Source organism: Cyprinodon tularosa, unplaced genomic scaffold (genome assembly GCF_016077235.1).
Source record: "Cyprinodon tularosa strain WSP-4 unplaced genomic scaffold, ASM1607723v1 ctg1, whole genome shotgun sequence".
NCBI classification, from domain to species: domain Eukaryota; kingdom Metazoa; phylum Chordata; class Actinopteri; order Cyprinodontiformes; family Cyprinodontidae; genus Cyprinodon; species Cyprinodon tularosa.
This window is the reverse complement of record NW_024037781.1, coordinates 1,576,732-1,600,321: the sequence shown is the minus strand read 5'-3', so window position 1 is coordinate 1,600,321 and position 23,590 is coordinate 1,576,732. Positions and strand designations below refer to the sequence as shown.

At 39.5% G+C, this 23,590-nt stretch overlaps 2 protein-coding genes across 3 annotated transcripts in view; both read left to right on the top strand.

The window, feature by feature from the left end:
• appa (amyloid beta (A4) precursor protein a) overlaps positions 1-15,642 on the top strand; it is a 28,249-nt gene extending 12,607 nt beyond the window's left edge. Inside the window, exons 2-16 of one of the 2 annotated variants that reach the window (XM_038282418.1) lie at positions 220-387; positions 2,222-2,351; positions 2,520-2,632; positions 2,740-2,927; positions 3,029-3,339; positions 3,540-3,707; positions 8,077-8,210; positions 8,849-8,923; positions 9,015-9,173; positions 9,301-9,429; positions 9,513-9,612; positions 10,293-10,505; positions 11,117-11,208; positions 12,007-12,153; positions 14,145-15,642. In XM_038282418.1, the coding sequence (XP_038138346.1) occupies positions 220-387; positions 2,222-2,351; positions 2,520-2,632; positions 2,740-2,927; positions 3,029-3,339; positions 3,540-3,707; positions 8,077-8,210; positions 8,849-8,923; positions 9,015-9,173; positions 9,301-9,429; positions 9,513-9,612; positions 10,293-10,505; positions 11,117-11,208; positions 12,007-12,153; positions 14,145-14,246 (2,229 nt within the window). In that variant the 3' untranslated portion in view covers positions 14,247-15,642. The remainder of the gene's footprint in view (positions 1-219; positions 388-2,221; positions 2,352-2,519; positions 2,633-2,739; positions 2,928-3,028; positions 3,340-3,539; positions 3,708-8,076; positions 8,211-8,848; positions 8,924-9,014; positions 9,174-9,300; positions 9,430-9,512; positions 9,613-10,292; positions 10,506-11,116; positions 11,209-12,006; positions 12,154-14,144) is intronic. The other variant, XM_038282491.1, reaches the window with a different exon arrangement.
• Positions 15,643-17,550: 1,908 nt separating this feature from the next.
• atp5pf (ATP synthase peripheral stalk subunit F6) lies at positions 17,551-22,471 on the top strand. The gene is made up of 4 exons (XM_038282304.1): positions 17,551-17,655; positions 21,371-21,540; positions 21,685-21,809; positions 22,369-22,471. Exons 2-4 carry the CDS (start codon positions 21,371-21,373, stop codon positions 22,395-22,397), a joined length of 324 nt encoding a protein of 107 aa, XP_038138232.1. The 5' UTR covers positions 17,551-17,655; the 3' UTR covers positions 22,398-22,471.
• Positions 22,472-23,590: the final 1,119 nt, after the last annotated feature.

The window sequence follows — 23,590 nt, the reverse complement described above, 5'->3', positions numbered from 1 at the left end:
CAGTTAGTAGTTTAAACAGCAAAAGACACAAACAAAACAGATTGTGTCCAGTTTGTGTGTTCTATCAGAGAACTTTTTATTCTTCACAGTTTTAATTTCCAGTTTTTTTTAACAAGATGCTATGAAAAATGAGCTACTCTGATAATGAAACTGCTAGCATTCTCTGAGTTTAATAGACCATTTGTATCTCATTGAATTTCCTCTCTCCATCTTTCTCAGGTTCCCACAGATGTTTCGATGGGTCTGCTGGCTGAGCCCCAGGTGGCCATGTTTTGTGGTAAACTCAACATGCACATTAACGTGCAGAGCGGCAAGTGGGAGCCTGACCCATCTGGTACCAAGAGCTGCATTGGTACCAAAGAGGGCATCTTGGAGTACTGCCAGGAGGTAAATTGTCTTTGCCAATTTGCTCATTTTACAGTAGCCCATTAGAGACTTTTTCCCCCTCTTAACCTAAAACAAAAAGATAATTATTTAAACGGTATTGGAGCAGATTTCAGAAAATTTTGGCAATTTTTCTGTCTAATTCATTTCACATAATCTATAAAACATCTATAAAACACATATTTACATGTGACAAATTGGTTCAATTAACAAGAAACAAATTCAGTCGGAAACTACAATTACTACAGCCAAAGCAATTGTGTTATTTTATATCATAATGATGTAAATTCAGTCAATTTTATACAAAATGGTAAAAAGTTCTCTAAGCGAGCCCAGGTGACTGCATTATATTTAATGGGGCTAAAGCAAAGCTTTAACCAGAAACGGCCTGTTTGTTACCTGTTAGGCTTTTTCCAGAAAAGAGACATGGCTAAACTATGAAAGGTAAAATAGAACACAAAAGCAGCAGAAGAACTGTATTTGTTTGGCTTTTTTTCTCTGAAGGAAATGTAGACAAAGGTAAATGCTCTGGATGAAGAGAACTAGTGGCTTCTTGCTGAAAAGAGACGCAGCTAAACATGTAATTATTCAGACATTATAGCTTTGTGTGGAAGAGAAATTGAGAAAACACAAGACTTGAAGGCAGCAGAGACACTGACCAATATTAATTTCTGAGAAATAAATGGAGATGAGAAAAATACAGCAGTATAGTATTTGTGTCAAAAAGAGATGCAACTAAAGACTGAAGCCCTAAATGTCGGTCAGTGTTCTTTTCCGGGAAAGAGACCCAGTTAAACACAGATGCTCTAACACCTGAATACTTTCTATTAAAGAAGAAAACACACCCCACAAAAGTCACTGACAGCAGTATTGTTTCAAGGAAAATATCTTAAATAACGTTTTCTGGAAATTAAAACATTCCAAGTTAATTGCAACAATGGCTTTATCCTTTGGAAAGACATGGCTAAACAAAGAAGCAGAGCAAAGAGTATTTTTCAAAGTCAGTAAAACAAAATGGACATTGTTAATGGGATAGTATCTGTGTTAGTGGCTCCTTCCAGGAATTCACTCTGTTAAAGACGGTGAGGTGAGAACACTTTCTATCACAAGGAATTGCAGCAATTTCTCTGTTAATGATTCTGTCCATGAAGCTGAACAAAATGTCACTGGAACATTTAGAAAAAAATAGGTTTGCTTTATTCAGTTGGTTTAAAATGTTGTAAAGCAAAGTACTACGGGAGGAGTAAAGTCAGGAAAGTATATATTTCTTTTTCTTCTTTCTGCGGAGAGCCTTTAATTTCTGTAAATGGAAAAAGAAAAAAAAAGAGAATCCAAAATTTCCCTTTTTTACATGTTTTCCCCTAAGCTTTGTTCTGCCATCAAGCTGCTTATGTCCTTCCATGTGACTTTGCTTTCACAGTCACGCATAGATGGTAATAGGACGCAGGGAGGGAGCCTAAAATAAAAGCTGAAAACCTAATACCTTCCTCGCATTCTGAAATAAAATAAAAAAAACATGACAAGATAAACACAGCTGGTAAAAAGTCTTAAAATTTAGATGATTGGAGGGCATCTACTGGAAGAGAAGAGAAAACAAAGAGAAAGATGAGATCAAGACTATTTCTTCCAAAGTTAAGAGAAAATGTTTTCCCTCCATGGTTGAAAAGACTTAATTATGTTTTAGTAATAATTAGCAAACAGTTGATCTCTGTAACTAGTAAAGTTTGCACATGATAAATGATTAGCAGCTGTAAAATCAGTTGGGGTGTTTGTTTTTTTTTTTTTTTTGCACTCTTATGTTGCGGTTGTAACGCATGCTGTAATATTGTGCATCTAGGTGTATCCAGAGCTCCAGATTACCAACGTGGTGGAAGCCAACCAGCCGGTCAGCATCCAGAACTGGTGCAAGAAGGGACGCAAGCAGTGTCGCAGTCACATGCACATAGTGGTGCCCTATCGCTGCTTGGGTAAGTCTGCCATCTTTTCTTGCCGTTTCAGTTTTAAAACTCCATTCATATGGAATAACTCCCAGGAAATTGGATAACTTGCTGTGTAGTCTGAAATCTGGATGGGTTATCTGGGTGTGTGTTTATATTGTTACTATGAGATCTGAGCTTATTGTGTTTGCGCCGCAGTGGGAGAGTTTGTGAGCGATGCTCTGCTCGTTCCCGACAAGTGCAAGTTCCTCCACCAAGAGCGGATGGATAAATGCGAGAGCCACCTGCACTGGCACACTGTAGCCAAGGAGGTGAGCACACTTTCACTACTTTACTTTGATTTATTCACCTTTTTTTATTTGATTATTAATCTTTCCCTTATTTTTCTGGCCCTTTTTTTGTACCTTTACCTGCGTAGTCCTGTGGCGACCGTACCATGAATCTCCATGATTACGGGATGCTGCTGCCTTGCGGCATCGACCGCTTCAGAGGAGTGGAGTTTGTTTGCTGCCCCAGCGAGGCGGAGCAGGGCGCCGAGAGTGTGGAGCAGGACACCGATGATTCCGATGTCTGGTGGGGCGGAGCTGAGACGGACTACGGTGACAGGTGATAATTTCCATCCAGAGGAACGAGCACTGAGCCCCGTCTTTTATCCGCTTCCTTTCGGCTCCTCCCTGCCTCGCTCACTCCCTTTTGCCTCCTCTCAGCATGGTGCATGAGCCAGAGCCAGTGGAACAGCGAGAGGAAACCAAACCATCTGTGGTAGAAGAGGAGGATGACGGAGAAGTTCCAGAGGAGGATGATGAGGAGGAGGATGAAGACGAGGAGGAAGATCTGTTGGACAACGACCAGGATGGAGACGGAGAGGAGGACGAGGAGGCCGTGGAGGAGGATGAAGAAGAGGATGACATCATGGATACACTTGATGACAGCGATGATGCAGATGAGCCCACCACTAATGTTGCCATGACAACGACCACCACCACTACCACAGAGTCTGTCGAAGAAGTAGTGAGAGGTAAAGAGCTGTTTAGATTACTTTAGCAACATGACCATCTATTATCACAGCTTTCTTTAGACGTCTTGTTAAAATTTGACCTTAAGCAGCATAAATAATGATTGAAACCTTTTTTTATATTATTGGTGAAAATGAAACAAGTGATTGGGGTTTTATTTTTACATTCCTAAATAATAAAGTGTGTGTGTGTGTCCTCCAAGATGTGTGCTGGGCCAATGCTGAGACTGGCCCATGCCGGGCCATGCTGCCCCGCTGGTACTTTGACCGACAGGAGGGCCGCTGTGTTCAGTTTATCTACGGGGGCTGCGGAGGCAACAGGAATAACTTTGAGTCAGAGGAGTACTGCCTGGCTGTCTGCAGCAGCGTCAGTAAGTCCTGCCGACAGCAGCTAGCCTGAACCAGACGCTCAGACCTGTTTCTAACTTTGTCTCATCTGCTGGCTGCTCACAAAGTTTCCTCCCTGGTGTGTTTTGCTTACAGACATTTATTCCTGTTTAACAAATCGTTCCAACCTTTTCTTTCTTCTAAACTTTCCTCCCTCCCTTAAATGATACAAAGATGGATCGGGTTATTTTCTTTTTTCATCCAGCACATCGATGCACAGCTGTTACAGCAGTGGCTAAAACCATCAAACCATAGGAGCTATGGAATTAAATCACGAGTGGAAACAAAACATTTCAACCTCCTGATAAAATAATAGGCTTTTATTATGGAAAATTAGGGGTTGATTACGTTTCTCACCTGTAATCTGACACACAGATTTAAAGTTTAACAATAACAACAATAATACGGTAAATAAAGGCAACAATAACCTTTTTGTGTCATAATGCAGAACCGTAAACCCCTGACATTGGTTAGAGTTTTAGTCTTGTTTTACAGGAGACATTTATCTACCCAATCTTGCTGAAGTGCTGATAATCTAACAGATTATACAAACATCTCTTCTCCACAGATTTGACTCTGGGTAGGACATTTCAAAATGTGGATTGTCTATCTAAGAACACTGTTTTCCCCTCTTTCGCTTTTGTGAGAGATACCTGAAGGTTTTAGGACATATTGATGTTTTCAGTCCATTTGAAAATGAGGAGAGGTAGAAGCATAATAAAGTAGATATAGCTATCTCCTGCATCCCTCAGATGCAGAAGATAGCTTTTTTTTTTTCTTAACTACAGGCTGTTAAATCCTAAATGCATGTGTTTGTCTAAACATTTATTTTAGAATGATGAAAAGGGTCAGTTAGGTTGTTGTTACTGGTTTTTGGATATTTCCTTCTCTTAATTTTGAACCTTTGTAATTTAACTGCAAGTAATGACTTTGGCTGCAAATGTCATCAAGAAAAGCTAGATTTTTGCATTCCATCTCTCTAGCTAATGGCAGGAAGTAAAATCAGAAAGCTCAGCAACATTCTGGTTTATTCAAGCTGATTATTGCATCTTTGTAATTTTTTAATATCGGCCTCCTAGAGATTAGTTTTTCGTAATAAACTTTTGAGATGGAAAATGTATCCTTGGGATTTCATTTTGTGTTATTAATATTGCATAGGATTCTTCTGGAATTATATAGTTTTTTTTATATTCCATTGTTATAAGGTCTAGCTGTTTAATACATACCCTGTTTAAGACTGTTGATGGAGTTTGAATGTAGGCGAGGCTCATGGCAGCTCCAGAAGGACAAAGGATCAGACTGTGAGGTCAAAACGTGGACCTGTATGACTGTCATCAAGATTTTAAATAAAACTGCTCCGAAAAACAGGAAACAGACCAAATAATTCCTCGACAAACCTTATATCTCGATTTCCCAACTGCATTCTATTAACTTTAGATGTTTTGGTTTACTGTTGGTTCCAAACACTGAGCTGGATTTCATGTTAATATCCTGTGCTGAAGACAAGAGTATAGCTAAACCGCATCCTTATTTTAATGCGCAGAGACATAAGTGATGGTGTTAAAGAAGAGAAAAGCTAAAAAGGATGGATGGTTTCAGCGTTACGTGTAAAGGAGCTTTGTAATGGATCAAATTGTACAACAGCAGGCGCATATCACAGAATTTCCTCTAGTTTTCATTCGAAAGACTGGAGAAAACAAAAGGCTCTTTCCAGAATAAATCTTTAAATCCCAGAGTTAATGATTTACATCCTACAGCTCTGGGACTTCAGTCTCCATTCTTCCTATAGCGGCAGCTTTTACAGTGCACCTGTCTCCTGTATATTAGTTTAGCATCAATATGAGCTGTGAAATCACCCAGGCAGACATTATTTTTGCAATAACCCACGCTTCGCTGCACATCATCCTTTATGTCTTTGACATGTTGCAGACTGGGCTGGTGTTCCTCATCTCAGAGGATGTGTGCTCCGGTTTATTCATCCAGTCCACAGAATTCACATGTCAGATTATTCTGCTGCAATAGGGAAAGCCCATCAATGCTACATTAGATGCTCTCTTCCCCCTCCACATGTATGTTTATCAGTACAAATAGAGATGACTAATTAAAGATTTTTCTATTTTAATTGGTTAAACCATCTGAGGCTTCTGAGAACGCTGCATAGGTGTTGTTTCCTCCCCCAGATGGCAATTAGCTGGCATTAGCGGTGTTGGATTGGATGCGGTTTATATCTTCTCTGGTGGTATTGATTTACTGCACTTGGATTGCAATAAATAAACTGAGGCTGATCAGATGAGATGAAAGCTCTGTTCTAGAAAATAATTCACAAGGTCTGTCTCAGATAGGCTTTAGTTGGAGGCAAGAAGCAGAAGCTTTTTTTGTTAGCTTCTGATTGTGATGTGAATAGGTGTTTGCTTCAGCTCTAAACGTCTCCCATCACATTTTCACATCCGGGGTTGTTTTTTTCTTGTTTGCGTGTGTAAAGAGTCGGAGTCTGACCAGGACATCTGATTTCTAACTGCAGAGGGATGATGCTGAAGCACTGATGCTGTATTTGCATGTGCGATAAAACAGCTTTATTCTCTGGTGCATACGAAATCAACTTGTTTCAGAAGCGCATTTGGCTGCTAGTCCTTTTTTTGGGGTATTTGAAATCTTTTCTAATTCCTCTTTGCAAAGGTTCATAGCCGGAGATTTATAATTAGGTTTCATTATAAAGTGATTTATAATACCGGTTATACTGTGGTTTTCTTTTACTACCCTTCCTGTAGTTAGACTTAGACAAACTTTATTGTCATTTTGTGTGCACAGAGTGGATACAAAATGAAATTCCGTTGCATACAGATTACAACAGTGAAATGAACATTACTGTTTATAGGTAATATAAGTGCAGCAGTGATACGACTCTAAATCGTGTAGGAGAAAAGAAACCAGTTTAGAAATAATGGTGTAAAAGGGCAATAATATGAAAAGTTTCATTGCAGTGCAACTTGAATGTGGTGCAAAATGCAGTAGGCAATGAGTTTAGTCATATTTAAAAATATTATAAATGTTCAGCTGGTTGGTAGTGCAAAATAATGTAAGTGTGATGCAGAGTCCAGTTTAGAGTTCAACAGTATAACAGTTTGATGGCAGTGGGGAAAGAGCTGTTGCAGAACCTGCTGGTCCTGCAGCGGATGCTGCGAAACTTCTTCCCAGAGGGCAGCAGGGAGAGCAGTCCATGGTGGGGGTGTGAGGGGTCATTGATGATGTTACGGGCTCCAGACACACAACGCTCGGATGAAATGTCCTTAATGGAGGGAAGAGGAGCCCTGATGATTCTCTCTGCTCTGGTTAAAGAAATGAATCCCCCAGCATGATGCTGCCACCATCATCATGACACCGTTGGATGAATAACTCTCCCTAAACTAACCTCCACTGCCTTCATGTTGCTACAGAACAGATTCCTCCTGGTGAAATGTGTGAATATTTTGGGGCTTTTTGCCTTCTGATGGACATCAAAAATAGCTCCTTTAACTTCCCCCTTTAGAGTCGGCCTTTTCGAAGTTTGCCGTTATTAATAAATCATTTTCTGTTGCCCTGTTTGAGCTGTTGTCTCGACAACGCAACACTTTTTTTTTTATATGCTTTTTTTATTCAAGCGACAAGAAACACATTCTTCTGTTGGAAACGATGGGAGTTGGACAGAAGCCGGTTTCGGCCCCATTCTGCCCCCAAAAGAGATTTTACGGCTGATTAGAAGAAACATATTAAGGAACAAAGTCTGACCAGATGCTTTCCTTCCAACTGAAACCAAGAAAGCACTGCTCTCACTGCTCGGGTCAGTGAGTCACATCTCTCTGGTATTTTTTTTTTTCTGGTCTGTGCAGTCATGCGCTCGTTAGACGTGACCAATTTCACATGATGTGCGACCTTCACGCCTGCACTTGCACGCCGATTGAGAATGCGCATCTGATAGATGATCAGCTTTTCTCTGATTAAACTTTAACGCTTTAACTCGTCCAATTTACTCCTCGCGTCTGGGCAGGCCGGATGATTTCCTGCGTTGGGAGTGATTGCAGCAAAGTGCCAGCATACTCTGGATGAAGTTATATAATTAAGGGAGATGTTTTGTCTCTTTCCTGCAATGCATTATGGGTGATCTAATGTATTTATCCACCGTTTAAAGGTCCTGGCTTTAAGCTGCAGCTGCTATCTTTTTTTTTCCTCTTTCTTTCTGCTCACGCTAAGCTTATTAACCCCTTTTTGGATGTCTGTATTTGTAAGGCAACACTGCCAATCCCATTACCCAAGCTCTCTGAAACATCGTCTCACCGCCAGGGTTTCTTCTTCTCTCTCTTTCGATGTGTGTTGCAGTGCCCACGGCCACGCCCAGCTCCCCCGATGCAGTGGACCACTATCTAGAGATGCCCGCCGATGAGAATGAACATGCCCACTTCCAGAAAGCCAAGGAGAGTCTGGAGGCCAAGCACCGTGATAGGATGTCCCAGGTACTGGAAGGGGTCAATTAATGGCTCAATTTGTCTTTGATGCTACATCAAGAGTAACTGTTGCTTATGAAATAGAGAGTAAAAAGGTTAAAGAAAATAATCTAAACGATTTGTTTAAAAAATGCTCCCAGGTGAACCGACTGAGGCATTTCTACTTAATTGCCTTTTCCCTTCAACCGTCTCGCTGTCAGACGGAGATCCAGATGGTCCACTTCAACCTCCGTTTGTAAAACTTCACACAAGAACAGCTATAACCTTTTTATAGCTCTAGTTAATTCTGCTTATTGTGAGAGAGGAGCCTCTGGCGCAGCGCTTTCTCTCTTAGCTGAGGATTTGCTTTGGGAAAGTGAAGCAAAAGAGTCCAGGCAGTGAGTCAGATGTAGGGAATACGGAGGAAGAATCTGAAAACACTTCTGTAGAGAGATCGACTCGTTGATCCATCATTAACTCCTTCCTTTCCTTAGGGTTCTTTTGATTTTTAAGGATTTCAAATTTATAGGCTAAAAAAATTCTCCAATTTGTTTATTAAACCCTGTTAACTTTACCTTGATCAGGCTTTCAAAAAGCCTTATGGGGACTGAAAAGGAAGCAAATGACCAGATTAAATAAATGTTTTTCCTTCCTGTGTTTGTTTTCAGGTTATGAGGGAATGGGAAGAAGCTGAGAGGGAGGCTAAGAACCTTCCACGTGCCGACAAGAAGGCTGTGATTCAAGTAGGACCATTGGAAACAAAGCTAACCCCTCACATACCTGGTTTTAGTTTAGTGCTGATTTCTTTCAATGGGATTTGGTGTCTTTGCGCAGCGCTTCCAGGAGAAGGTGGAGGCTCTAGAGCAGGAGGCAACCAGTGAGCGTCAGCAGCTGGTGGAGACCCATATGGCCCGGGTGGAGGCTCTCCTCAACGACCGCCGCCGCCTGGCTTTGGAGAGCTACCTGACCGCCCTGCAGCAGGACCCACCCAGGGTAAGCAGCACCGCTCGCCGTACGCAAACGCTTCAGATCAAAACGTTCCTTTTGGTGTTTTGTTCAGTTTGAAGACTCCGCTGCGTGAATAATTCCCATGCATCCGTCCTCTCATTGTCTTTTACAGCCCCGTCACGTCTTCAGTCTGCTGAAGAAGTACGTCCGCGCCGAGCAGAAGGACAGGCAGCACACTCTGAAACACTTCGAACACGTCCGCATGGTGGATCCAAAGAAGGCTGCTCAGATTAGACCTCAGGTGCGTTTGCTGCCGTCTGAAATGCAGAACTCCCTACTCATGTCTTCAGTTTCCAACAATCTGTTTCTACGTCGGTGCTTTAGGTTCTTACTCACCTGCGCGTCATTGAAGAACGCATGAACCAGTCTCTGGGTCTTCTCTACAAAGTGCCAGGTGTGGCTGATGACATCCAAGACCAAGTTGGTAGGTTTCACAGCCAGGAAAGCTTCCCCACAGCATGACTCTGCCGCTGCCATGCTGCTACACCCAAGTAAAATATGCTGAAGTTTAAACTTTTTGTTTTAAGGCATTGCTAAATCTAGACAGAAATAAAACGCAAATTTAGGGGGATTTGGCTGCTTCAGCAGAAATCCAACCCTTATCTTTGAGCTTTGGATATTATCTCTCATACTCTTTGTTAGTGCTGACCTAAATGTGGGCGGATACTGTGAAAAGCTCAATGCCTTGATTGTGTTATGCGTAACGGAGATTAAATGCTGAGTTCCAGGCCCCAGTAAATATTATTATTTTTTTTTTTATAACTCTCCGTTCTGATAAGGCCGTTTGGCCTAATTCTTCTATTCAGGCTCAAATGAAACTGTTCGCTGAGAAGATAAATCCTCTTTCCTCCCTCTGCCCACTGAACTTGCAAGGTTTCTGTGGACTTCTGGGTTTATCTGCGTCGCGCGCGTCATTCGGCCATCTGCGGGTCTGTCTCAGAGGCTGTCGCTCTCTGTGCTGCCCAGCACAACTCAAATCAAAAATAAGTGCTATCTCAGAGTCATGCGTGTTAATAAAAGGCGAACATTTGTGTCAGTAGGTTGCAAACGATGACAAATTTGTCTTTCATTCAAGTGACTTGAATTACTGCTGTAACGTTGCAGAGCTCCTCCAGAGAGAGCAGGCCGAGATGGCCCAGCAGCTGGCCAACCTGCAGACAGACGCCCGTGTGAGCTACGGTAACGACGCCCTGATGCCCGACCAGGAATTTGGAGACGGCCAGACTGACCTGCTGCCCCAGGAGGACACTCTGGGCCTGGGAGGAGTCGGCTTCGTCCACCCCGAGAGCTTCAACCAGCAGAACATCGAGAAAGAGGGTGATTACAGAAAAGTGCTGTTTAAAACAATGCTATGTGTGTCATTAAATCCATAAAAAAAGCGGAGCATTTCGATGTTACACCTGCTCGATGGTTGCAAGGTTATATAGAAAAACATTAAAGTAATGGGAGAAAAGAGTCCAATTTGTCGCTCGATTTGCAACCAGTGAACAGCAGCAACATATTATTGTTCATCTTGCTTCCTAGGAAATCCAAATTCCTGAAACTCCCATAATCCATTTGTTCTCACCAAGCAATCTAAAAGTTGCTTTAACCATGTGTGCACTTTCTCCTGAAGACTCATATTTGTGTGAGAAATGTAGTTGAAAATATACATTCTAAGTTAAATATATCTATGCAGAATGTCAGATAGTATAGCCTTGGATTTGTTTTTCCCAAATATATAGATGTGATTTCCTGTCTAAAAACAAAAATTAGTTTAATTATAGATTTAAATTCATACCTGCTAGTCCATCAGGAAAAGGAGCAGCTGCATTTCTTAATAATCCACCTTTGAAAAGGTTAACCTGCTTTTATGAGTGAATGTTACACTGTTCGTAGCTAAACTTATGTGTTTCAGGCTGTAATAGATAGTGTTTTTCTTATGCTAGTGCCTGGAATGAAGATGGAAGCTATTCCTGAGCTGCGGAAGGAGACGGAGGACACACAGGGTACCCAATATGAAGTTCACCACCAGAAGCTGGTAAACACCGACGCTCCTCCTCATGCCGAACAGATTTATTCTTGACCCGGACTTTCTAGCATGTTAATTAGCATGAATCCTACCGTTCTCCACGTTGTCCTCCAGGTAAACTCTCAAGGTTGTCGCCATGGAGACGAGTTGGTGCTCATACAGCCAGCCGGAATAATGCATGCGTCACAGTCTTTATCAGTGAAGTTTGATGGTGTCTGCAGCTGCTGTTTTGCCAAAGATTATAGAATCGTTTCTGCTCTCCATCTGTAATCTCCTGCAGCGTTTTAATACCAGCCCATTCTCCGCCAAATCCACGTACTTTACTCACCTTAAGACTGTAATCCTATAATCCTGCCTTGTTATTATCACATTTCCTGCATGCACCAGGAGCAACCAGAGGGAAGTCACAGCTCATTAGTTTATCTGCTGTTTTTTGGTTTCTATTAGATTTTCTCATCATGCTGTCTGTTCCTCTACATTGTGTCATCTTCCTTCCTTAAGAAAGGCAGAGAAAAACAGCAATTTCTTCTCTTTTTGTTGTTTGGTAAATGTATGTGTATGTTCTGCATCGCCGCTTCCTTACGTTGCACCCAGCCTGGGGTAAATCATCCAGCCGCTACAGGAGGGGAATGAATATTATCTATGAAAGTAATATCTTCACCATCTTCTATATAAAGTTCTCCAGCTCATTCTCAAATTTCACTCCCCGTTTTAGAAAACATGACGACAAACATGGAGCCTGCTTGGTTCATTTCACTCTCATCTTATGTTTTGACCTAACCACCATCTGTCCTTTAACTCCCGCAGGTCTTCTTAGCCGAGGACGTCAGCTCCAACAAGGGCGCCATCATCGGCCTTATGGTCGGAGGCGTCGTCATAGCAACGGTGATTGTCATCACCCTGGTGATGCTGAGGAAGAAGCAGTACACCTCCATCCATCACGGAGTCATTGAGGTGAGAGAAGTAGAACAAATTTGTTAAAAGAAAAAGTGGGCTTCTCCTGCTACAAGGTAGCAATTTTTTAGCGGTAATGTGAATTACATAGCTGTACTGTTATACAGAATGTTGAATCCAGTATTATACTGACATTTAATAACAAATAAATAAAAAAATAAAAAAGATGGCTGCTGTAAGACAGTGGAAAATTGATCCCTGGTTTTATGTATTAATTTTTAGTAATTAATATATAGAATAAATGGATGATTTGGAAGCATTTAAACATGCTTTGTATTTGCTGTATTCTGTATATGAATGATGATGCACATGTATAAGCCGGCCCTATTAGCAGTGGATGTAATTTGTGTTAGTAATAGAAAATCAAACCAAATGTAGAAATGACAACAATAATGTAGAATACTACCATTAGCCACATTTTCATAGCTGCCGTTTCCCCTGAACACAGCGGTTGTGTACGACTTTATGATCTCCGATCCCATTTTTTTCCCCATGTCACATTGAATGCGTAGAGGGAGGTTTACGACTAAGCAGGGCTGGCAGATCTGCACAGTTTTTTTTTTTTTAACTTCTGTCTGTCTGCTATACACAATATAAAACAATTTCCCGCATTTGACTTGGACAGATTATGAAAGCACTTAATGAGTCTGTGCAGCATCTCAAACCAGATCAGATGGAGAATGTTCATATGCCTGTATTAAAAACATAATTAGATCTACATCTAGAAAAAAGGAAAACACAGAAATGAATGCAGCGGCACAAGTTTATATGCTGACTGAAGCAGAGAGGTGATTCCAAGACAGAGATCTGTGACGTTTATCGAAATTTTTCTTTCGTTTTTTAATACAGAGTTGAAACGCTTACCTGCTGTCTGCCCCTTATTATTTTGTTTTGTGACTCAAAGAGGATCGCTATTTTTTCATGTTTTTTTCCCTTTTTCTAGGCTCAAAGAGAATATGAGTTCAGTAGGACGGAAAATGGATAAAGTATTATTTAATGTTTAATTCATTGTTTTTGCACAATGTGCAATCTCCAAAACTGAGTCTTTCCCTGTGTTATTAACACTTTTTTTTTTTTTTTTTTTTTTTTTTTCCCCAAAGCAGATGTTTTACTTTGTAACAGCGTCTCTCTTGCTGTCAGACTCGTGAAATTACCGCTGAGTTGGTGCAAAGTCCGACTAAAATAGACCTGGGGTCTATCTCAGTTGACTTTCAATTAGCGCCAAACACCACAAACTCATGATTTTCAGTCGGATCGGATGCAAAACGGGATTCGTTGTGTTTTGGCCTTAACCTTACCATTATGTATAAAACGTGTAATCAAACGCTTCCAGGTCCCCAAATATGCTCCTGGGAATCAGAGTGTTAATTCAAAACCTTTGAGATACTAAATCCTATGGAATATGGCATTCAAGATGGCCTCAGGTGTTGTGATTTACTGTTTATTTCTACTTAAAGGTTACGACTGATTGAAAATCAGGATTCTTATTTTGCATTTCTGGGTAAGGGTGGAAAAATTCTTAATTTTGTGTAAAAAGGTTTGTAAAAAGAATTTAACAGAAGCTGCCACTGAATGATCTAGATTTAGAGATCCTTATCCGAACAATACTTTTCCATATTATAGATTTAATTATGTAGTTTTGTCCAGATAATAATAAAAAAACAAACAAACAACGACTGAGTCACCAAATATAAAGTTTGAAAAGGAAACTTGTTGGAGCTCAAATTAAAATCAGCGGATTATTGCCTCTCAAGCATTTAATTTGCTGCTTTCATATTTTGAATTAGCTCCATTTATCAGCTATGAAAGTCCATTAGCAGGAAGATTAAAACATGATTCAGTCTCCTTTGTTTTCATTCATTTGTCTTCAGAATCAGCCTCTTAATTTCCAGAATGTGTTCTTTTTTTTTCTCCGTTTCTCCATATGGACCTCCACCACAGGAGTGTTTTTGTCCGTACATGTCTAACCTCCCCCCCTCCCTCATTTCCAGGTGGACGCCGCAGTCACTCCTGAGGAGCGCCACCTGTCCAAGATGCAGCAGAACGGCTACGAGAACCCCACCTACAAGTTCTTTGAACAGATGCAGAACTGAGGAGAAAATCACCTTCCACACACTCGCATCAACACACCATAATCCCCCCCCCCCCCCCCCCCCTTTACATCTATCCTTCCTCCTTTATTTTCCTCCCCTCAGCCAGCCTCCCCATGTCTCCATGACGCAGCGATCACTGAGCGACTGGGATAGTAGTTTCCTGACCCTTTTTTTTTATGAAAGAAAACAGCTAACCGTTGTTCTTAAGGGAGGAAGAAAAGCACACTGTCCACTCTGATCAGCAGCAGGGTAACTTGACCCTCCCCTCATCCACACAATTCTGACAAATCCGATCATATTGTAATCATCTGTTTCAATTCTGCAAATAAGGTGGTAATGATAAAGTTTAAACGCTGCCCTCCCCCTACAATCTACAATGGTGAACCAGTGAGTGTCTCCTCCCCTCTCTGTCTCCTCCCTCCCTCCATCCATCCTCCCTTTCATACAACAGCTGGGCTGTGTTGGGCCACATCAGGCTCTTAAGGACATCGCGAAAGAAGCTGGCGATAACGATCATTTTGACAGCAGCAGTAGTCGTTATGTGTTCTTAAGGAGCTGTTTTATTTTTATTGATTCCACTTTTTTTCTTTTTTTTTTCAAAAAAGATTGAAAACTGTATAAAAAAAAAGTAAACTGATGTAAAGTCGTTTTTTGTTTTTTTTATTGCGTGTAATGTTGCTGAAGTAATGCTGAAGTCTTAGCTGTTCCTTATGTAGTGTGCATGATGACAGGATTTGGAGAAAACAAACAAAAAAAAATGAAGAGGATCTTAAACGCTGCTCTCTATCTCCAGAGGTCCTTCCTCACACATTGATTGTCATCCTAGCGAGATTGTACATTTAGCATCCAACCGTGATCACGTGACATCAAACAAGAATGAAAAAATATATTTAGAAATCTAGATGATCGGCCTTGATCTCATGTAAAAAAATGTTATTTTTTTCTTTCCTCTTTAAGTTGCTCCACCTCTTCCTGATTGAAGGAGATATTTAATGTTCATCCCTGTTAAAAACTCTCATGTGTGGCGGCGTTCTGAAGACGCTCCTTATCACAGACTGATTTCTGGTTATATGGATGCTTTGAGCAGCAGGTTAGGGTTGTTTCCATGTCTCTGTGTTGCAGGGTTCCTACACAGTTTGGAAAAAAAAAAATGGCTGAATACCAAACCGCCCTCCCTAAGCACTAACCCTTAACTATCAAGTGTCCCTATTAAGTCTCACTCACAGATGAGGAAGGCACCTTGATTGAAGATCGTCTTATAAATGAGAAAGGGGCCGCTTCTTCTTCCCTCCAACGGGAAGGGAAAACAGTCGTTGCTATGGCAACACAGGGACGCCCCATTTGCCCATCTTTTAAAACAAATGTATACAGTGAAATAAAACTATTTCAAAGAGGACCTTCCGTTTTGGAATAAATTACGTTTTTTTTCATGTAACTTGAGATTTTCTTTCAGTGTGACGAAGGTGCAGCAAACCAGTGGAACTTGCATTTGGAGGAAACATGTTACCTTCGCCATTAGGTCGCCCTTACGAACGCTGTCAAATTCCAGCAAGCCTGCACTGATGCAGACTCGCTATTTAAGGGTTCGGTACGGTCTTGAATGTGCTGCACCCTATGTATGAACACGCAAAAGGAAGGTTAGTGTTTAGGGTTAGTGTTTAGGAGCCGGTTTGGGATTGGGCTAACGTGTCCCTCAATCCTGCTTTCTTTCCCTCTGTTTTCTTTGTTGTTGTTTTTTTGCAGAGTACATTTGTCAAGCCTGCACTCTTTAACATTTTTCACATGTTTATGTTGATATTTTTATGCTTGCATCTGGAAAGCTACATCTGGAGAAAATTCTGGAACTTAGACCTAAAAAATGTGGAGGAACCCTGATGTTACCTTTCAATCACGTGTTTGTCCACCTATAAGCCAATGCTGTCTCATAGATTTGCTTTAAGAGTGCTAAGAGGAGGAGGAGGGGGAGGCAGAGGAAATGACTTGCAGTTCCAGATGGATAACCAGCCAGCCAGGCAGTCTGTGTATATAATGGATTCTCACTTCCCGCTGCACCTCCCCTCCCTTCCTCGCCTTTCCTTTCCTCCAGGCGTGCTGCTCACCTCTCTGACATAGAGATATAAGGGCGTTTACCATCAAGAAGTGACTGTAGGATGGAGGAGACTGTAAAGGCAGGAAGAAAATACAAAAAAAAAATCAACACTTGTAAAGAGCTACAGTGGAAACTCTCACTTGTATAGATCTGATGAATGAAATACTGGGTGAAATGTATATTTTAGAGATACAGTTGGATGAGTTTGTGGTTTCAGGGGGTTCTCAGTAGAATAGAAGATGGATTTTTTTTTCTTTCTGTGGGGTATATATTTTCTTTTCCACCGTGTAATATTGTGCAGGCCATTTGCATCGACTGGGACAATGCTTTCTACACTGTATTCCATAATAAAGTTTTGAATGTACATAAAAACAGTCTTTTTTTATTTTCTCATGTGAAGCTGAAGTTATATCGCCTGCAGCTACAGATTTCAGTGAGATGGACCAAAAGAGAGCAGCTAGTCTAGAAATAGAGATCTATACACAAAAAGGGCATCTATTTTTCCTTTTTAATGATCTTTATAAACCCAGATCCGTTTAGTGCCTTCAGAAGATCCCTGATCTGTAATTGGTTACTTTTTTTTGAATGCGTGCTCATCACCTTATTCTAGTTCCATCTCTTCAGCTCTTCCTTAATGGCTGTCAGGTAAGGATGTACCTGAGGTGAAAAACAGCTGTTGGTCAAAAGTGGGAGGGTTTGTGCATGTTTGACTATTGAGAATTTAAAGTAAAATATTGAAATTGATGTTCACAGATTACTGAGATGATATTTTTTATAAATCCTATTATATGAGATTATGAGGTTATGACATTTAAAAAGGGTAAAAACATCCTGTAATTAGGATTTATCCTTTTATTTTACCAACACTGTTGCGATATTTAGAGGAGCAACGAGGTATTATAACTGTCTCTTTGGACAAACACACCTTGAATTCAGCTCTCATCTGTAGGATTAAAAGAATTGGAGCCAGAAAGCAAAGCTGCAACAAAATCAAGGTTATAATACGTAATTATAGAATAAAATATTGTCCCAGAGGGGAAAATCCAGGTGTTACACTGGCAAAAAACAATCGGAACAGAAAATGATTTAAGATGAGCAGCATGAGGAAAACAATCTGTCCAATTATTAATAAAACGATCATAAAAATCCAGTTTATTGAAATATATTTTAATTATAGCTTGGTTACACCTTTAGAGCAACGTAATTTGTGAGAACTAAACGCTGCCAGTAGGGGGCAGTATTGCCTTTTATTAAAAACCTTTTTATTTCCCACAATCCACCGCGGTCTTCCACATTTGAGCTCTGAGTGTCAAGCCCAAGGTGAGTTAGACTTTAAATGATCAAACTATCATTAACATACACGCCGTTTCACGCTCTTTTTGGCTTGTTTTGTGTCCTGGTCGCGTGCATTTAATTAGAACCGCGGGATTACTCACAGTTTTACATCAAATAACGAATTTAAAGGGAATGTTTGATAGCTATGAGGTGTTCGGCTTAGCTCCTTTAGCTAAGCTTAATCAGTTAGCTGCTGGAATATGGCCGTTAGGATGAGTTAAACGATTCAACCTAAATGCAGACGAGTCTTAATAGCTTCACTGATATTTTAGGTTGAGTTTTAAGGACCGTTTAATGTAATTCTGGTCACAACGTTTGGACTTATCTGGGCTAGCTGTTGCTAAAGCTGAAGCTAGTTGCTAAGGCAGAAGCTAGCTTAAAGCTAGCTGCAACTACTTTGATATTAGTTCATCTGCGCACCTTTACCCTTTGTCTTTTGTTTAAAAAATTTGGAAACAGTTTTTTCTTTTTTTTTAAGATAAAGAGGTTTTAAGGTAGGAATGTAAAGGTCCGCAGCGTTTAAAAATGAAGTTTTGTTGTCATGAAGCAGGCACAGTAAGGTCACCCTGTGTTCTAAAGCTGTGTTTTTCACACCTGCTTCAAGACACCTGATTTAGATGATTACAGTTCATAAACACCTGTTAATCTTCCATCAATTAACCTTATTTACCTTTGTAACATAAAAAATATGGATATTTTGATGGCAAAATTAATGTCAATGTAATAACAAACACCAACTTGCCCAAATATGAAGAAAATAAAAGTGCTTCTATAAGAAATTCATGAAAAACACTACTGAGATTAAAAATAACACATTTTTTTTGCTACAACATATTAGAGGCATTAATACTGATACTGGCACTTACATCTTTTTAGTTTATCAACCTAAATATAATTGTGAACTAGACTTATAAACTTTTTAACTTTACTTATTAATTAGCTTTTTACCTTTTTTTTCTTGACTTTTCTTTTCAACTTAATTTACAGTATGTAAGATATATAGATAAGGGCTCATCTAATTGGTCAAATGTCAAAATTAGATGTACAGCCATGTAGCGGTATCTTTGCGGATTGGCTGATGTAGATCTTTTGCTTCTAGGCCTCACTGAGGGAAGGGGGGGTTCCATTCGTAAGGGATCATAAACCATAACTTGCCCAATAAAGGGTTTATATCGATATTGTGAAACATTTGGAAACATCCTAGACTTGCAGAGCCTTAAAGTTTTAAATTAAAGCATAGATTCTCAAAGTTAGGCTCATGACCCAATTTGAGTCCGTTGATCAACCATTATGGGGTATTGCTTCAACACAGAAATTAAACCAATCAATAAATATTCATGTGAAAGTGTTTAATTATAAAAAGCACCACTTAAAATGGACAAATCGAACTAATTGTACCCTGTAATATTTCTCCTGTGGAAAATTGAATGTTGTGAGTCAGAAACTGAAACGTTTCCTTTTGATATTAGGAGGAAGTTTACTGACACTCATTGCCATGCCAACTAACATATATGCTGTATAATACAGATGTAGAATCCTGCCCCTCCACCACCTGTTGCTTGAAGCTGACAGTCAGCTGGCTTAAGGGCACCTTCAAAACCTTTCATTACTTCAGTGGTGCTTTATATTTATTATATTTACATTTTCTAGTTGCTGAAAGATCTGTCATCCTTAGCCTGCAAGGCATCTGCAGGCTATACTTCTGCTAATGTCAGCTTGTTTATATTCATTTACGCTCTAAAAAAAATAGAATATAATTTTCTTAAGAGAATTTGAAAATCTCTACCCAATTTAACAGTTTGGGGAAAAAAACATATTTTTTAAATGTTATTTCCTTTATTAGAATCACAGTTAATGTGATGCTATTATTTTACCTTTGGAAAAATTAGTTTTAAGTCTAGCAGCTGTGTGACTTTGGTTTCTCTCTAGAATAAAAATAGATGGATTAGCTCACACTTTTTTGCTCTCGTTTTTGTTCAATCACATAATTTTCTAATATTGTTCTTGCCTAGTTTTATATCAGGATAGGTCTGCTCCACGTTAGGGAAGAATGCTACTGCAGTTTTATTGTTAAACTGCTGTATTTGTAGCTTCATACTCCTTTCTTGCCTTATGTCCTTGTCATCGCTTTAATTTTTAAGGTTAATTGTTGCAGTCCCACTCATGCTTTATATTTGCATCCAAACAATTGCATTATTTTTTTTTTATTCTGTTTTGCTTCTTTTAATTTTCACAATTTAGGAAAACTCCAAATGTTTAATAGCAATATTTTTTCTTTAATTTTGAATGAAATGGCTCTACATAATGGGGAGCGACCTGCTGAAAAATAACTTTGTTTTAGGGTATATTAAAGGTACTTGAACTTAAGATGCTAATCCAGCAAGTTGTTCCATACTGATATGACAATATTCAGCAGCTTTTGCAACTTTTTAACCTATGAGGTGAATTTCCTTTTCTACTGCATCCTTACAGGTCTCATTTAGACTGAGTAGTGGTCACCTTTAAAAGCCAGTGGTTCACAGCAAATTCATTGTCACGTTTAAGATGTCAGTTAAAATTATTGGATATTTCCTGTAAACCTATTTGGTTATTCTATTATAAGCATCCTAGAGAGATGGATCCACTGTGATATTGAAAGAAAACTGTTTTTATTAAAGTAATGAAATCTTGTTTTTGGTCTAAATAATTTCCGTAAGGTTTTTTTATTTCAAATATTTATGAGCTAAAACTCAAGTATGTGCTTATTTATTCATTAAAGGACTTGAATAGAGAACGACAGCATGAGATAGATAACTTGTACTTATGGATCCAACATTTGTTTTTTAGGAAAATATTTATTTGTACTCTAGATTCTTTGCTTCATGTTGTTTCTCGACTGCTTTGTCTTCAGTGCATCTTTGCTTTTCTCTCCTTACCTTCATCCTACTCTTCTCAAGCACATAATTGATGATGGGAACAGCTACATCTTAGATCTACAACACATTAGCTTTTATAACTGGTTTTCATGAAGGTTCGACTATCAGGGCATGCTCTTAAAATATTAAAAATAAAACATTGCATATGTTTGACCTGTTTCACCTTCAGCAATTAACAGGATTTGAAAAAGATTTTCAACAGCTGTTATATAAACAAGTGGTTAATAGCAAAGATTAGATGTTTGTTTCATTGCATGTTGATACAGCGGGCTTCAAACAAGCTCAAGGAAGGTTTATTTTTATAGCACAATTCAGTATAAGGACATTTTAAAGTGCTTTACATGAAAATAGAAGAAAAATAAAACGATGAAAGCAGATGGTAAAACAAAATGGTTGGACCACAACAATAAACCATTAATGCATAACAGTCAAAGGCAGCTTTAAACATGTTTTTAACTTTGAGGTCTATTGTGGTGAGCATCTTCCATCCTTCAGATGGGATTATATCCCAGCGCTTTTCATTTGTTCATAGCAGATTAAAATCATCATGTCTGCAGGATATTATGGGGATGAACTAAAAAAAAAAAACTGAATGGTTTGAAAGCTGTCTATAGGTCAGATATAAGGCACTGTAAGTCATGATAGAAGCGGGGGACAGATGGGTGATTGAAAACTATTCCAGGAAAAGGCCCCTTCTTGGTCGTCTTTACGGCGAGAATCATTGATTGTGGTTTGAATCGTGTTGAAATGGCTCTAAGTGTTTTAGCCTCTGCTTGTCCCTCCAGATGTCGCTCCACCGGTTGTTCCAGCTCTCCTCCGTGCTGCGCTCCGCGCTGAGCCTCACGCTGCGCCGGAACATCGGCATCTCTGCGGTGGTCTTCAACAAGGCCAAGGAGCTCGACCCCGTGCAGAAGCTGTTCCTGGATAAGATCAGAGACTACAACAGCAAGAGCAAGTCAGTCTTTCTTCTTCTCCCCTGACATTTAGTAGAGAGATTTCGAGCTAAAACGTTCACTTGTAGCATGATTGTGCAGCTTTATTTGCTGGCTGCTTTTCTAACGGCACGCCGTCCACCATATCTGTTCCTCGGGTCTCCCAGGGCTGCTGGAGGCATCGTGGATGCAGGTCCTGCTTACCAGAAGAACATGTCCGACGAGGTCGCCAAGCTGCAGAGGCTATACGGAGGAGGAGACCTCACCAAGTTCCCAGACTTCAAATTCCCCGGTCAGTTTGTTTTTTTTATTCTTTAGATCACGTAATGTACAGTTTATAGAGCAATCAGATAATCTAGGAGGTCAGTGTCTTCCTGAAGGACAGAGCAACCCAGACAGTGTGGCGTAGCTCCCAGTTATTTATGTAACGGCCAAAGTATGAAAGTTTAAGTGAACCTTCCTTCCTCACGCAGCCTTGATTTATCCCTCTGATTAAGTAAAGTGCTTTATTGTGTCCCTAGAGGGCAAAATGGAGAAGCCAGCAGTTTATTTCTACAATTAATTTCAGCTAATAAAAATGGCTGCAGCCTCGGAGTGATGTTGGAACGTGAGATTATTTTGATACTTTTTTTTTTTTCTCCCCATGAATATTTATGCCTCTGAATAGATGTCATTCTCTTCTTTGTGCGTGTCTAAAAATAGAAAAGATGGTGACAGTTAGAAAGGAAGATGAGGATGATGGGGGATTTTTTTTTTTTTTCCCTTTCAGCTTCAGGCCTACATTGTTTTCTATAATAAATGTCGACAGTTTGTAGTGTTTAACTCCTTTTCTTTTTTTTATGACCCTACAGAGCCAAAACTTGACGAAGGCGCCAAGTGAAGGACGTGCATGTTGCAGATCTCCTACATGTCAGAAATATGTTGTATTTAATAAAAGCGTGGAGTGAAAGATGAGGATCTGGATGTTATTTTCCTTGGATTTTGACACACTGTGCTTTGACTCAATTGCTTCAAGCAGACAGGTGGAAAATTTGTAAACCTTTGTTTTAAATAAAGCACAATCATTAATAATTTTGCAAAAGTCTAACAAAATTATTTAATCATTTAGTTGATCAATTAGATGTTTAAATCATAAATGGATGTGACTAATCGAAACAAAGCTTTTTCTCAATTAAATATATATTTTTGGTTTGCTACCCAGCTAAGCCCCTAGCAGATCGGATAGTCTGAGTATGGGCTTTGACTAGACCTTTCAAATTCATTAATTTCCCCTGATTTGAATCATTTAAAGGTTCTATATCATCCTTGATAACATTAATGTATTACTCTTCTTTAGGAAGGCTGAACAAGTACAGATATTTTGCAGCCAAAATATTTTAAGGTTAAAGACATTAGCTAAAACAGTTGCTGTCACTGTGCAGATTGGCTGCTAAAAGAGCTGCTTTGTCTCAACTTGCAGCTGCAATAATTGCGATCAGAAATGCATGAATTGGATAAAATACCACTTGTTAAAGGACTTATTGCATAAGTAAAAGCTCAATTTATTTTGCATGACGTAGGCTCTATATTTAGCTCTATTGAAATAGATTTTCTCCACCTTTTTAGATGTTTTCTAGCATCTCAGTCAAGTCAATGAAGGAAAAGTTGAATATTTCTCCACATCTTTATATAACCTGTCTCAGGTTTTACTGAAGAGCTGAATAAACGACATACAGGTGGACTCTGAGGACATCCGTTGTGTTTGTTTATAAAGGGGTGTCGGAGTAAAGATGCTAAATATAGAGAGCTATATTTAGCACCATTATGCTTCACTGTTTATCGTTTAAAATCTCAGCTTTTTTTTTTTTAACGGGGTAGAATGAAAAAGGGAAAATTACAGGGGTATGAATACTTTGAAAAATGCTTTTAATGGTAAAATCAGAAATAAAACTTGAGCCTCATTTTTGATTTTCAAGTATAATTTCTCCTTTAAATAGATTTAGAAGAAAAAAGCACACAGCCTTGGTTTATGGTCAAACGTTCAAAACTAAAACTGGCTGAATTTACAGTGAGCCAAATGTCTGGTGACCTAGA

What these genes read in the sequence shown, in the direction of transcription:
- atp5pf (XM_038282304.1), top strand. Translation starts at nt 21,371, where the DNA reads ATGTCGCTCCACCGGTTGTTCCAGCTCTCCTCCGTGCTGCGCTCCGCG. An exon ending in GACTACAACAGCAAGAGCAA is followed by an intron (nt 21,541 to 21,684) that starts GTCAGTCTTTCT and finishes CGGGTCTCCCAG; the next exon opens with GGCTGCTGGAGGCATCGTGG. An exon ending in CCCAGACTTCAAATTCCCCG is followed by an intron (nt 21,810 to 22,368) that starts GTCAGTTTGTTT and finishes ATGACCCTACAG; the next exon opens with AGCCAAAACTTGACGAAGGC.